The sequence below is a fragment of the Chanodichthys erythropterus genome, chromosome 10, assembly GCF_024489055.1.
Source record: "Chanodichthys erythropterus isolate Z2021 chromosome 10, ASM2448905v1, whole genome shotgun sequence".
NCBI classification, from domain to species: Eukaryota; Metazoa; Chordata; class Actinopteri; order Cypriniformes; family Xenocyprididae; genus Chanodichthys; species Chanodichthys erythropterus.
Genome location: NC_090230.1, coordinates 56,087,480 through 56,102,993, shown reverse-complemented (window position 1 = coordinate 56,102,993; position 15,514 = coordinate 56,087,480). Strand labels below are relative to the sequence as shown.

Genomic DNA, 15,514 nt, shown 5'->3' with positions numbered 1-15,514 from the left:
TATTAAAAAGTCATAAAGAATTGATGCTGGTGGATTTAAAATAAATGAATAAAACCAGGTTTTTACACTTTCTTAACAAAATATGACTGGTGCTATCCATGCAAAAAGAACCACCAAATGTAAGTCTACAGGGATTTTTCACGTATTATTTATGTATATACGTTCATCCGGCAGGCAAAAATCGTAAGCGATGTCTTAAAGTGCCCTTATTATGCTTTTTCAGATGTTACCTTTCATGTAGTGTGTAATATAGCTTTTTGTGAATGTAAAAGGTCTGCAAAGTTTCAAAGATCAAAGTGAAGATCAATACAAAGTACTGGCATGAAACTCTAATGGGCAGGGTAATAGGTCCTTTAACTCAACCTGTTCGTAATCACATCATTATCTATAGGACACAGATGATTGGTTCTTGTTGTATTAGTAGTCAATGAGATTGCGTGCTCAGTCTTCAAATATAGTTAGCATTTGCCTTAGCAGTACAGCGCGCTTTCAGAAATCATCTGAAAATCAACATCTGAGATAAGGTTTTTCTGCTATATCACTATGCATTTTTGCGTAGTCTGTTGATCTTGAGCAGTGGCATCAGAGGTGTTTTATCTGTCAGAAATCACTTTCTGCTTAAAACGCAGAGGTATTCGTTTAACAACAGGAATGTAAATAGGAGACTCTGCAGTGTGGGCAGCTCACTGATGTAGCGGCACTTTCTGAGTTCGCTACTAAACGGTTTTGCACGCTCTCGCGGCCATACGTTTTCAAGTGTTTACGCTGCTGTGAGGACCGACAGTCAGTTGCACACTGCGGAGTTTAGGAAGTGATATGGGATTCACTGTCAAATTGCACTGATTGACAAAACCATTGCATGGGGAAAGATATAATATACCATAGTAACACATTAGCATGACAATTGATGTATAAAAATACTCAAAACATTTGAGTTTCTATTCAAATATCATTCAATTAATGACTCGTAAATCTAAAAGTTTCACAGTACATTGCTATTCTTATGGTGGAGATGTTGCTGCTTACACAGCATCTGTATTAAAGCACCCTCACTAAATTCAGGGAAATTTCCGGATTCTGGAACCGGGCTGGGCATTCATGTCTAAACATAAACCTTTTCTTTTAATATACAAAACATTAACTATGCCTTATTTGTCTTAGAAGGGTGTTTAGAGTCTTGCACTTTATGTAGGAGTAAAATACAAGCATACAGCAGCAGCGATACATATTTTTATACAGCAGCAAGCCACAACTGCAACTAGGCATAATGGACATGAGACTTTCACTGGGGCTCACCTTATTTGCTCAACTTCCAACAACACTTTTCAAGGCTAATGTTTTCATGTACCTACGTGTGTTTCGGGCTGGGTTCAGCTGAATGCGTGTTAGAGTCATGCTCATTATTTTTCCGTTGTCCAAATGACCTCCACTTTTACAACAGGAGTATACAGGGTTTGAAAGTGACAATTATCAAATTATGCTAAATAATTTTTCTTTTATTTGCTCAGGTGGTTGTGGGGGTTTCTTTTCTCATCTCTATTAGCCTGTAATGTGTTACCATTTGTTAAAGTCACACATAATGCATGTTCTAATTGGTTATGTTTGAGCCTTTTGGCTCAGGCATACATAGTCATAGGCCACTAGAGTTAAGCCATACGGCATGGTAGCCCAGGCACACATAGTTATATTGTTCACTAGAGCCAAGCCTTATGGCCCAAAATACTTAGTTTAGTGGTATGCAGACATTGACATGTAGGCACATATGTAGCTAACACCACATTGGTAAGTCAACAGGGACACTAGTTCACATAGGGCTACACTGCGAGATTGATGCAGGCGCCTTATATGCACCTCATGGCAGCCTACATGTCTAACGGCTAGATCTGCTTGGGGAATAATGCATAGGCAGATCTAGTCCGCCAAGACCAAGCATATGCCCCATTTCTCATACCCAAAACTAATGGGCCAGGCTCACATAGCTAGCATAAACACGGTTCTTATGGCTCTTTGGAGCAGCAGCAGTACATATGTTTTGGTGGCAGATCTGCAGGAGGGGGGGGGGGGGGTGTAGGGTGAGGGCTGAATCGTCATCTAGCCTTCTGAGTGATGGGGGATTTTCTGACATACAGTACACTTGGCTTGTATTGTTCAAATATCATGTCACCTGTTCTATTGGGGGGTAATTCATGTATGCTATATTGTACACCAGCAGCATGTCTTACTTGCTCACAGCAGTGTGTCGTTTCTATGTATTGGCAGTAGCAAGTCCCGTATTTGCTCTGCAGCAGCAGCAATAATCAACAGCAGCAGCAGCGTAGCAGATCTATTCTGCCAAGACCAAACATATCAACATCGTCATACCCATTACCATGCCAAACACTCAGATGGTTGTCATGACAGAAATGGAGTTATTGCATCCAGAAAAAAAAAGAACTGCCTGAAACAAGTCATCAGTTATTCCAGTTTTACTCCTCGCATTACCCTATGTAGATTTGTAACAAATTTGCATAATGCCAGCCTATGTCTTTATTGGCTGCCCATGAAGGAGGAGTGGAAGTTCTTGCTGTTTATGCTGTTTTCTGTGCTGCAAAAGCAAATCTACTTTGCATACACTTCCAAAGGATGAGAACTCGCTCTCTTATCATTACTGTTCGTATAACTGTATATCAAGTGCTGAGGAAGATCCAGAGCTGAAATTTAGATATGGTAATAGGTGTTTGGTTTCCAACACATGCTGTAAGTGGACCAATCACAACAGACAGGGCCATGTGACCAATCAGAGCAGAGTAGACCAATCACAACAGACAGGGCCGTCTAACCAATCAGAGCAGAGTAGACCAATTACAACAGGACTGGGCCATCTGACCAATCAGAGAAGAGTAGACCAATCACAACAGACTGGGCCATCTGACCAATCAGCGCAGAGAAGACCATTCATAACAGACTGAGCCATGGTGATGCTGCAACATAGATTATGAGACAATAAAAGTGTTTTTTGACCTTGAATGGACTTAATTTGGATTCTATGCTTTTTTCAACCAAAATGGTTAACACACATTATTCAAATCAAATGATATGGGTCAATGAAACATAAATGGAGAGAGCATGACAAGAAGGGTCTTTTTTTGGATGTAACACCCACATTAGGGAATGTCTGGGTGAATTCGTTCAAAAGCATCTGGACTTGGTTTATCCATTCGGATAAACCATGTCCAGATGCTTTTCAATCAATTCACCAAGACGCCTACAATGACCTGGTTGAATGAAAACCTGTGCACAGATATATTAAAGAGAAACGAGCAGCCCTTTCCTCTATGAAAGAATAAAGACAATGTGCTCACCCAGAACTGATTCAGTACTGAAGCTGCTCACTTATTTAAAGCTTTATTCACTGACTGACATACCAGGATCCTGGCATTTTATATAAAGCTATGAACAGATGTGGATATGTTGGATTGCATTCTAGACTTATATAAAAACTATATAATTAATAGCTGAGGATAAAAGTTTAGCTGCCATGGCTACTAGTTTTGGTCATTGGTTCTGAATGGTAGAAGAATGTTTCTTCAACTTTAGCCACTTTTAGTCCTGTCAAACTTTTAGAAAATAAATTTCCTTAAACCTTAAAACATAATTTCACTCTTATGAGTGTAATACAAATATAGTAAATAAGTAAATATAGTTTATTTGTCCAATGTATATCTGTCAATTACAACAGATAAAAAAGACAAAAAAGACAAACAACAACAACAACAACAAAAATCCTATAAATCTAGTTTAAAGTAAATTAATTTGGATTTTAAGTAATAGTTTTATTTTTCTCTCATTAAAAGCATCAAAGCTTCTCACAAATGCTCGTTGCAAATTACCATTACAAGTAACACAATATACACATGGTTTTTGCTATAATTTAATGACAAATAAATGCACTGTCATTCGTATTTTGTTCTCTGCATCAAATGCATATATGAACACGCAGTTGCATCTGATAACTTTTGAGACTTATTTTGCGGCGTTTTTATGAGCTGTTTGATTGGTTAAAGAGTCATAAAGACAATATGGATGAATTGTGTTTGTGTCGAAAACGCATATACTGAAGATGTACTCTTACAAAGCAAAAACAAACACTCGTTTTTGATTATTTAATGCATGTCTCGCTTATTTTATGTGATCTCAGTTTGAAGCGCCTGTCAGAGTAAATCAATGCATGCTGTCATGAATAATTAAGCATGTGCTGTCATGAATTAAGCAACACATCTTCTCATAGGATAAGGACATGCAGTCTCATGATTAATTATGAGACACTGATGAGTCATCACCAGTACAAGAAAATGTCACATTCAGTGACATTGACACAAAGACTAATTTAAATCCGGAAGTTGAAAATAGCACAAAAAGGTTTAAAATTAACTTTTTTTTTACTACATTCAAAACTAACAGATTGACATTCTATGCTAACACACATAACTCAGAAAAATCTCAGAAAATTTGGTTTAGGGTTCCATGACTCCTTAAACTTACACACTTGAGCAGCGCAACCATTTTCAATTAAGAATAGTATGAAGAAATGCTTCTTGAGCAGCAAATCACTTACAGACTGGGGTAATGATGCTGAAAATTCAGCTTTGATCACAGAAATAAATAACATTTAAAAAAAAAAAATATTACAATAGAAAATACAGTTGTGCTCAGAATTATTGGCACCCTTGGTAAATATGATCAAAGATGACTGTGAAAATAAATGTGCATTGTTTATCCTTTTGATCTTTAATTCATAAAATTAGCAAAAACCTAACCTTTCATTGAAGGAAAAAAATTGAAAGTGGGGGGGAAAATCACATTATGAAATAAATGTTTTCTCCAAATCACATTGGCCACAATTATTGTTCCAGTCGTGTCTGACAACTGAATATGCTGGAGATTGTTTCTGTATGAGTAGGATTTTTCTTAGAAACCCTCCCGGACAACTTGTGGGGATGTAGATGCTGTTTGATAATTTTTTTAGGCTTTCTGAGACTCAAGACTCAACTAATCTCTGCAATTCTCCAGCTGTGATCCTTGGAGAGCCTTTATCCACTCAAACTTTCCTCCTCACCACGCATTAGGACGATTTAGACACACATCCTCTTCCAGGCAGATTTGTAACATTTTTAGACGATTGGAACTTCTTAATAATTGTCCTGATAGTGGAAATGTGGAGTTCAATGCTTTAGCTATTTTCTTACAGCCACTTTCTATTTTGTGAAGCTCAACAATCACACATCAGAACTATATTCTTTGGTTTTACTCATTGTGATGAATGATTAAGGGAAGTTGGCCTTTGTGTTTCCTCATGTTTATACTCCTGTGGAACAGGAAGTCATGGCTGGACAACTTCATGTTCATGATCACCCCGGTGTGCTAAAAAAAAATTTAAATATGAATGGGAATATACTTCAGAGATATTTTACTCTTGGGGTACCAATAATTGTGGCAACATGTTTTGGAGAAAAACATTTATTTCATAATGTGATTTCCCCCCCCACTTTCAATTCTTTTCCTTCAATGAAAGGTTAGATTTTTGCTCATTTTATGGATTAAAGATCAAAAGGATAAACAATGCAGATTTATTTTTAGTCATCTATGATCATATTTACCAATGGTGCCAATAAGTCTAACCACAACTGTAGCTATTTTAAATTGTAATAATATTTCACATTGTTAGTGTTTTTACTGTATTTTTTTTTTTTATCAAATCAACGCAGGCTTGGTGACCATAAGAGACTTCTTACTGATCTATATAGATCTATATAATCACTTCATATAATCAATTTTGTTTAGATTATTATCATTTTGAAAATGTAACCATTTATATTTTTATGATAAATTATCATATATTAAGATTCAAATTCAGGATCTGGGACAAAGGTTAAACAATGAAATTCTTTTTCTTCTCTGTTTCTTTTATGTTAGAATTGTTATTTTTGGGTGAACTATCCCTTTAAAATGAAGCAAAAATAAAATAAGGCAGTTTTAATGTGACCTTCATAAAACAAAAGGAAAAAAAAATCCACACATCCAAAAGCAGAAATAATAATTTTGGTATGATTTTAAACACAAAACGTGTAGTTCAGTGCCAAGGTTAATCAGAACAAACCCAAGAATGTCATTACTTGAGTTTTTCTTGTTACTCACAATATTTTCCTGCTACCCAGCAACATTTTTGCAGAATTATTTTAATTAAAAACCTAAACTAATCCTAAACTACTGCAGTTCTTATTTCCTGCAAAGCAAAACCTTGCCAAACTGCACATTATATTAATACTTTCTAACACATTCGTGTGTGTGAGGTCTCAGACTTTGATAAAAAAAGGTCCTTTATATATTCACTGATGGCAGAAGATCTCGTTATCTCTTTTCCCTTTTAAGTCTGCACATCGCTAATTGTAACAGCGAGGTGGAAGCTTGCGAACACTCGACTGCCTGGCAAATGCAAGCCGAATGAAGTGAATGAATCATTTACATGATGGATGCTCTCGCTGCCAGTGCACGCTGGGTGAAACAACAGCCGGGCATGTCAGTGATGTAATCAATCCAGCAGGAGTGCTGGTGATTATATCATCAAGAAATTATGAACATTGTGGGCATTAAGTGTACGTTAGAATCTATGAAGGTGCAAGAGAGAAGGTCAAAGAATCTGTTTCATCAAGCCTGTATCATGCATTCTAATAGGTCAGAGATTATCAGGTTTTCTGGCGACAGGTGTCAGATTTGTGGACCGACACTAAAGCTGCCATTCACAGACTATGAGAATCATCTGAGTGTGCAGTGGCTGGTCGGCTGAGGCCATAACAAGATTTGACATGAAATCAGCCTCTGCGTGCATCCTCCCGTGGAAGACCCTCGGCCCGCTACTGAAAGGGCGCCCAGGGGCTAGAGCATAGCATAAGGTGTCAATCATTCTCTGCTATCAATTCTACGACAGGCATGAAGTGATGCTTCACCACAAGCACCTCTTTGATAGTGAGTATGTATGGCATGATGAGAATATATATATATATATATATATATATATATATATATATATATATATATATATATATATATATATATATATATATATATATATCCATACAGCCATGATAAAAGGAAAAAAAACTGACTGAGCTTTTGGTATCTGTTACTGCATTAACGGTGCATATTCTCTTAGAGACAATGAGAGATGAAACTAATTTATTTTCTTAATATTTCTCTTGTGGCTCATAGTGAGAAAAAAATTAGTATTTTTCAGGAATAGAGAAATATTTAATGTTAAAGAAGTTGTTTTTTTAAAGGAGTAAGCTATCTAACTAATATTTTATTATCCTCGCAGCGTGTCGGTTATGCGGTGATTCAATATGATAACATGGGGCAAATGAATTGCAATATTAACTTAATAATAAAAGTAGTATGATAATAAGAATAATTTAATAGCTCTGTGTGCCCGTCCACTATACGCTACTGTGAAGGGATAAATGGCATTCAGGCACGGCATCAAAGCGATTACCTGTTTTATCCAAATCCAGACTGTTCAATGTTCAGTACTGCAATGTCCGAGTCTCTCATGTCTCATGATGTTTCTCATGTGCTTTTTTAGTTGGCACAAGCAAGAAACTTTACTAGACTGTGGACTAGCTTAGACTCTCTGAACAGTGGCCGTGCAGACAAATTTTTATGACCACGGACTGTGCGCGTGTGTATGCACTGAACACGCGAGACAGAGCGGAACGCGGGAAATGAAGTACCTGGGCCTTAACTGCTTCAAACTGTAGTGGACTGGAGCTGACAGCTCATATCGGGAAAATATTGGGGGGCATATTATATATATATATATACAGCTATGGAAAAAATTAAGAGACCACTCCAAGTTCAGAAATCAATGTTAAGTGGTCTCTTAATTTTTTCCATAGCTGTATATATACACACACATACAGTGCTCAGCGTAAATGAGTACACCCCCTATGAAAAGTAACATTTTAAACAATATCTCAATGAACACAAAAACTATTTCCAAAATATTGACAAGATTAAGTTTTATATAACATCTGTTTAACTTATAACATGAAAGTGGGGTTAATAATATAACTTAGAGAACAAAATTTTCAGTTTTACTCAAATTAGGGTGATGCAAAAATGAGTACACCCCACTGAAAGTCTCTGGAGCAAAGCTACATTTTAGACTACAAATGTCTCATTTAACAAGAATTCACCCACAGGTGAGTCTAATTATTCATTACACAGGTGTCCAGCAGACAGTTGACTATAAAAGGTTGTTAAAACCCCTTCCCATTTCATGCTGTCAGCAATGGCACTACATGGAAGAGAAATGTCACAAGACCTGAGAAAGAAAATAATTTCTTTATACCAGAAAGGTGAAGGCTACAAGAAGATCAACAAAGCTTTACTTATCAGTCAGAATACTGTAGCAAAAGTGGTAAAAAAAGATGGAACTGCAACCATCTCACAGAGACATCCAGGTCATCCAAGGAAGTTAACACCTCGACAGGAGAGTCTTCTGATGAAAAGGGTTGAAGAAAATCAGCATGCAAGTACACTGCAGTTATCTAAAGAAGTAGAAAGCCAAATTGGGGTGAATATTTCCCGTGACACAATGCGGTGTACACTGCAGGAATGGCATGCATGGGTGCCGTCCACAAAAGAAGCCTCTCCTAAAGCCCAGTCACAAAAAAGCCTGCCTAGAGTTTGCCAGGGCCCATGCTGACAAAGACTACTGGGACTCTATACTCTGGAGTGATGAGACCAAGATAAATGTTTTTGGAACTGATGGCTTCAAAACTGTATGGCGTGAGTGGTGAGGAATACAAAGAAAAAAGCATGGTGCCTACAGTGAAACTGGCAGTGTCTTATGTGGGGCTGCATGAGTGCGGCTGGTGTCGGAGAGCTGCATTTCATTGATGAAATCATGAATTCACAGATGCACTACTCTATACTGAAAGAGAAGATGCTACCATCACTCCGTGCCCTTGGTCGTTGTGCACTTTTTCAACATGACAATGATCCTAAACACACATCTAAGGCCACTGTTGGATTTATGAAGAAGAACAAGGTGAAAGTGATTCAATGGATCCTGATCTGACCCCAATCAAACACCTATGGGGAATTTTGAAGAGACAAGTTGAGCATCACTCTCCATCCAGCATCCAGTCTCTAAAAGAGGTCATTCTTGAAGAATGGAAAAATACAGATGTTGCAAAATGTTGCCAACTTGGTGCTGTCATTAAAAATCATGGAAGTCATACAAAGTACTAGATGTAATAGTTTTTGTTGTTGGGTGTACTCATTTTTGCATCACCCTAATTTGAGTAAAACTGAAAAATGTGTAATCTAAGTTATATTATATAGCTTACTTTCATGTTGTAAGTCTATCTATCTATCTATCTATCTATCTATCTATCTATCTATCTATCTATCTATCTATCTATCTATCTATCTATCTATCTATCTATCTATCTATCTATCTATCTATCTATCTATCTATCTATCTATCTATCTATCTATCTATCTATCTATCTATCTATCTATCTATCTATCTATCATTACTGACGTGCATCTTGAGACAAAACAATGTCACAGACATTGCTCAAACATGCACTTTAATCTGGATCTATTTATTCAACTGTCTGTCCATCTTAAATAAGCTACTTCAACATTTGCAGTTTAGCCACACCCTCCAGCATAACTGTGAGTTTACATTCACAGCAGCTCTTTAAGAAGACCACACAACAATAATTACCCAGAGAGTAATGTTGCTCATGAATAACTCATCAGCCTCGGATGAGTCATACCTGCATTTCCCATTATCAATGAAAAATATATAAAACATTTTTGCAGTATTGAGTAAAGAACCATCAGAGAGCTTGATCCACAAGCAATTTGCCTAAAACACCTCAACAGTTTTACTTAAGGCTGTGTGTCATTTTAACATCCATTCTTGTATGGCACAGCTGACATGCAACGCTGAACCACAGACAATGCCACAAGTTACTGAGCAGAGGGCAGTAAAAAAAAAAGGAAGGGAGCATCTTTCCCTGCCTCCTTTTTATTTTTCTCCATGGAAACAAGACAAGTGGCAACACCTCCCATTTGTGGGGAAAAAGGCTCATTGCTTTTGCCCCACTACACCCCCCCCCCCCTCCCCCAACCCCCACCCTTCATCTATGATTGCAATATCAGATGCATTCTCTTACCATGCCATCCCATTGAATAGGAGAAGGAGACCTCAAAGAGGTTGTCATATTTCGTCAGGAGTCTTTTCATTATGGATGCCAGACCTGTGGGGAAGGAAAGAGAGTGAACAATAAAAAAAGGCTGAACTGGGAAGAACTGACTTAAATTTTCCACCAATATTGCTTGGGTTTTATCCAGCCTGGTTTCATTACAGATGCCATGCACTTCACCCAGATGCCTAGCCAGGAGGTGCATTCATTTTGTTTTTCAGCCAAATAAAAGTAGACTCCCACACAGACACACCAAAACTAAGATGGACGATTTGCGTCTTCCTTGCTAAATGAAATGACAACATGCATCGTTTCAGAAAGAAGCAACCTTCTGACCGCTCCAGTCAGTAAATCACATTTGTCCTTCAAGAGTGATTCATGATTTCAAGACGTGCTTGTGAATACAAGCTTGTTTTTCCCAGCAAAACAACAGCTGCCTAGGTAATTTAAAAAATAATGACAGTAAAATCAGGGCTCAGATTTAATAAACTTTGATAGTGGAACAGCTGAGCCAAAAACCAGCATTGCACATCTTGGTCCATCAAGTTTTAAGAAACCAAAGTTTGACTAAATTTATTCTCAAGATCTTGGGTAGTTGCACCTTTAAGGTATGGTGTGGCTTAGAATTTACAGATCTCTGTTTGCATCTCAAAGGTTGCAGGTTCAAGTACTTTGAAAACCTTTCATCATATTGGATTTTTTTTTTTTTTTTAATTGTGGCAATTAAAATCCATTTACCATTCATGCTATGAGGTGAAATCACTAAATATTTGCTCCAATTTTGCAAACGTTATTTCAGTAAAATAAATAAATAAATAAAAAAAAGCTACAAAAGCTACCAAATATATGAATATGACCAAAATCTTATTTCAGGATAAGAGAAATTGTATTTCACAATAACGATATATATATATATATATATATATATATATATATATATATATATATATATATATATATATATATATATATATATATCCGATTTACAGCCAATTGTTTCCTATTACTTGCGACATAACCGACTGTGTTTACATTAATACTCCACACAACAGGCATTTTGGCATAATTGTGTGTGTATTCGACAACTCGAGTGCAATAAGACACAAAAGAGAACTTTATTCACGATCGCATGCTGTCTGAGAGATGTGGCTTTCTGTGTGCGCACTTCAGCTGTGTGTCAGTCAGCACAAGCAACGCATTGAGTTCTTTTTCACTGCATATTGCACTTAACAACACTTTTTAACATCAAGCACGTCCCAAATTCGTGATCACATTCTGAGAGTGGCAGCTTTTTATGCACGTACATTATTAGTGTGCCAGTCAGCACGAGCACTGTTCTTCTTCATGACTTATTGTGCTTAATAACTATTTTTAACATCAAGCACGTCCATCTCTTTGTCTCGTTCATGCGTTTTATCACTAGAATGTGTCAACAGTGCTGTGCTATGTATATATATTTACATACCGCAATATACAAATCTCTAAGGATAGACATTTTATACCGCTTCAGTGATATATATCGTCATACTGCCCAGTCCCAAGCATGTAAAGCCCAAATTTTACAATATTGTAAACATTGCCAACTGTATTCAGACCAACTCCTGATTTAATTTGCAGAGTACACATGTAAGACTTGTTCTTGTGAAGCACATTCAGGAAACAAATCAAGTGTGAAAACCCCTTTTATTGGTTCGGATATGAAAGCATGCTAACTGAGCAATGATGAGATATGTGCATTCAGATGAAGCCTTTTGGTCTGAAAGAGTTGGCCTAAAAACTGCTGAGAGCACCGGCACTTACTCAGGGAAATGTTTGGTTTGTCAGCCGATAAAATAGATTACATGCTAGGCTGGAAGTCTGTGATCCTTAGGCAGTCTCTTCAACTGGAACAATGAGAGAGCGTCACAGCTCAGAGACAATTTGAAACAATTTCCCAATCTCCATGTTAAACAAGAGCTGATGAGGCTTATTTTCATCTACATTATACATTATAATGTTCATCTGCATGATTGATGCATTAATATTATGTGCATATATCAGAAAGAGTGAGCAAATGGTCTCAAATGGTCTGCAAATGATGAAATGCATTAGAGGATTTTAAGATTTTAAACAGGAATTGGCTGGGTTATCAACTGTATTATAGGCCTACTGACGTTGACGAAAGTCTGTTAAATGCAATAGTCAGTAGGTTAAACCTCACAACGGTTGATCTATAAACTATCTTTGTTGTGTCATTGATCAATACAGTTTCCACTCTTGAAATGGTTAGCCATGTAACCATGTGTTAACTTAATTTGTTCAGTGTTCACTGTACAGTTATGGACTGACAATTTTTTTCCGCAGCGTTCTCCCTTGTAAAAAAAAAGTGTACACTTCAGCATTTTTTTTTTTTTTTAAGTACTTATTACGGAAACAATACACTTTCCAAAATGTTGACAATACTAAGGGCCCTATCTTAACGATCTTACAGCAAAGTGTTACGGCGCAGGTGCACTGCGTGTCCAAATCCACTTTTGCTATTTTAACGACAGAAAAACGGTCTGTGCGCCGGGGTGCATTTTTTAAATTGGTTGTCCCAATTTTCTTAATGAGTAATGGGCGTAACGTTCAATAAACCAATCAGAGTGTCATCTCCCATTCCGTTTAAGAGCGAGATGCGCTCGCGCCATGGCGGATTGCTATTTACATGGCGGAATTTGTTGGCGGAAAAGCTGAACGCTTTTCAAGCGAAGAAAGCGTTCTGCTCGTGCGCAAAGTTAAAGCGGGCTTGCAAATGCAGGCTTTCAAATAGCCCTACGCCATGAGTCAGTTAATATATATGTGTGTGTATTTGCATGATTGTTCAATTAATTAGCCAATTTCGTTCATCATTATAAGTAGTAATAGGCTGAATTGAAAATAGGTAGCCTAATTCTAATACACGCAAAGACTATTCATCATTACATTTTTATATTTATGTAGCCTACACAATAATATTCTTTTACACTGTAATCCTTTTGTTTTTAATATTTGGCATGTTTGTGTGATGCGCATCCCTGTGTGTAATAAGCAAAGTCAACGCGCACTGTGGACGCGCCCAGAAGCGCAGTTTCTACCAACCCGCTGTAACAAAAAAATATTGCGCCATTGACTTTAGACTTTAGACCAGGTTTGAGTTGGTCTAAGGCGCAGTCTATTTTCAGCTCCTTAAAATAGCAATGCGCCGGCAATGCGCCTGAACACACCTCTTTTTTAGACCAGCACGCCCATGGGCGCACTAACTGGCGCAAATGCATTTACTAATTTAAGGACGTGGCGCTGAACGGGAAAACGCGAACGGTGCCGGACGCAAACTAACAAACACACTTGCGCTGCGCCTTGCGTCACATTGCGCCGAATGTATTATAGGGCCCTTAGTTTCATATAACATCTGTTTATCTTATAACATGAAATTAAAGTTAATAATATAACTTAATAAAATTTTCAGTTTTACTCAAATTAGGGTGATGCAAAAATGAGTACACCCCACTGAAAGTCTAAAGCTAAATTTTAGACTACAAATGTCTCATTTAAAAAGAATTCAACCACAGATGAGACCATTATTCATTACACAGGTGTCCAGCAGACAGTTGACTATAAAAGGGTGTTAAAACCCCTTCCCATTTCATGCTGTCAGCAATGGCACCACATGGAAGAGAAATGTCACAAGACCTGAGAAAGAAAATAATTTCTTTACACCAGAAAGGTGAAGGCTACAAGAAGATCAACAAAGCTTTACTTATCAGTCAGAATACTGTAGCAAAATTTTAAAAATATGGAACTGGATAATATGGAGCATCTTCTGATGAGAAGGGTTGAAGAAAATCGGCATGCAAGTTCACTGCAGTTATCTAAAGAAGTAGAAAGCCAAATTGGGGTGAATATTTCCCATGACCCAATACGGCGTACACTGCAGGAATGACATGCATGGGTGCCGTCCACGAAAGAAGCCTCTCCTAAAGCCCAGGCACAAAAAAGCCTGCCTAGAGTTTGCCAGGGCCCATGCTGACAAAGACTACTGGGACTCTATACTCTGGAGTGATGAGACCAAGATAAATGTTTTTGGAACTGATGGCTTCAAAACTATATGGCGTTGCAAAGGTAAGGAATACAAAAGAAAAAAGCATGGTGCCTACAGTGAAACTGGCAGTGTCTTATGTGGGGCTGCATGAGTGCGGCTGGTGTCGGGGAGCTGCATTTCATTGATGGCATCATGAATTCACAGATGCACTACTCTATACTGAAAGAGAAGATGCTACCATCACTCCGTGCCTTTGGTCATCGTGCACTTTTCCAACATGACAATGATCCTAAACACACATCTAAGGCCACTGTTGGATTTCTGAAGAAGAACAAGGTGAAAGTGATTCAGTGACTCCTGATCTGACCCCAATCAAACACCTATGGGGAATTTTGAAGAGACAAGTTGAGCATCACTCTCCATCCAGCATCCAGTCTCTAAAGGAGGTCATTCTTGAAGAATGGAAAAAGATATATTTTGCAAAATGTCTCCAACTTGTTAATTTCATGCCTAGAAGACTTGGTGCTGTCATTAAAAATCATGGAGGCCATACAAAGTACAAGATATAGTAGTTTTTGCTGTGGGGTGTACTCATATTTGCATCACCCTAATTTGAGTAAAACTGAAAAAAGTGTAATCTAAGTTATATTATTAACCTTACTTTCATGTTATAAGTTAAACAGATGTTGTATTAAACTTAGTCTTGTCAACATTTTGGAAATTGTTTTTGTGTTCATTGAGATAATGTTTAAAATGTTACTTTTCAAAGGGGTTGTACTGATTTACACTGAGCACTGGAACTCTCTGTCTGTCTATCTGTTCAACTGTCTGTACGTCTGTCTGTCAATCCATTCAGCTGTCTATCTGTATGTTCAACTGTCTGCCTGTCTATTGGTTCATTCATCTCTCTGTCTACCTGTTGGTCTAACTGTCTATACAGTCTGTCTGTCTGTCAGTCTCAGTCTGTAGCATTTTTTTTTTAAGTGCTTATTACGGAAGTAAAATACTTTAAAATAATATACTGCAATTAACTGAAAATGTATTATAGCTTAAATTTATATTAAATACAATTAATTTAGAATACTTTTTCAACCCACTTAAGTAGGAGAGGAGTACATATTTATATGTAATTTCATAACTCTATTGGGTCATTCCATGTCAACTCAACCAGAGGTCTCTGGCTCAATATTTTTATTTTGTAGAAACTATTTTTTTTCTG

General features: G+C 37.4%; 1 protein-coding gene across 3 annotated transcripts in view; it reads right to left on the bottom strand.

The window, feature by feature from the left end:
• galt (galactose-1-phosphate uridylyltransferase) overlaps window positions 1-15,514 on the bottom strand; it is a 164,712-nt gene that overhangs the window by 41,723 nt on the left and 107,475 nt on the right. For 2 of the 3 annotated variants that reach the window (XM_067395697.1, XM_067395699.1), the window contains exon 9: window positions 10,227-10,310. The exons of the other annotated variant lie outside the window; for it this stretch is intronic. In XM_067395697.1, the coding sequence (XP_067251798.1) occupies window positions 10,227-10,310 (84 nt within the window). The remainder of the gene's footprint in view (window positions 1-10,226; window positions 10,311-15,514) is intronic. 3 annotated transcript variants of the gene reach the window in all.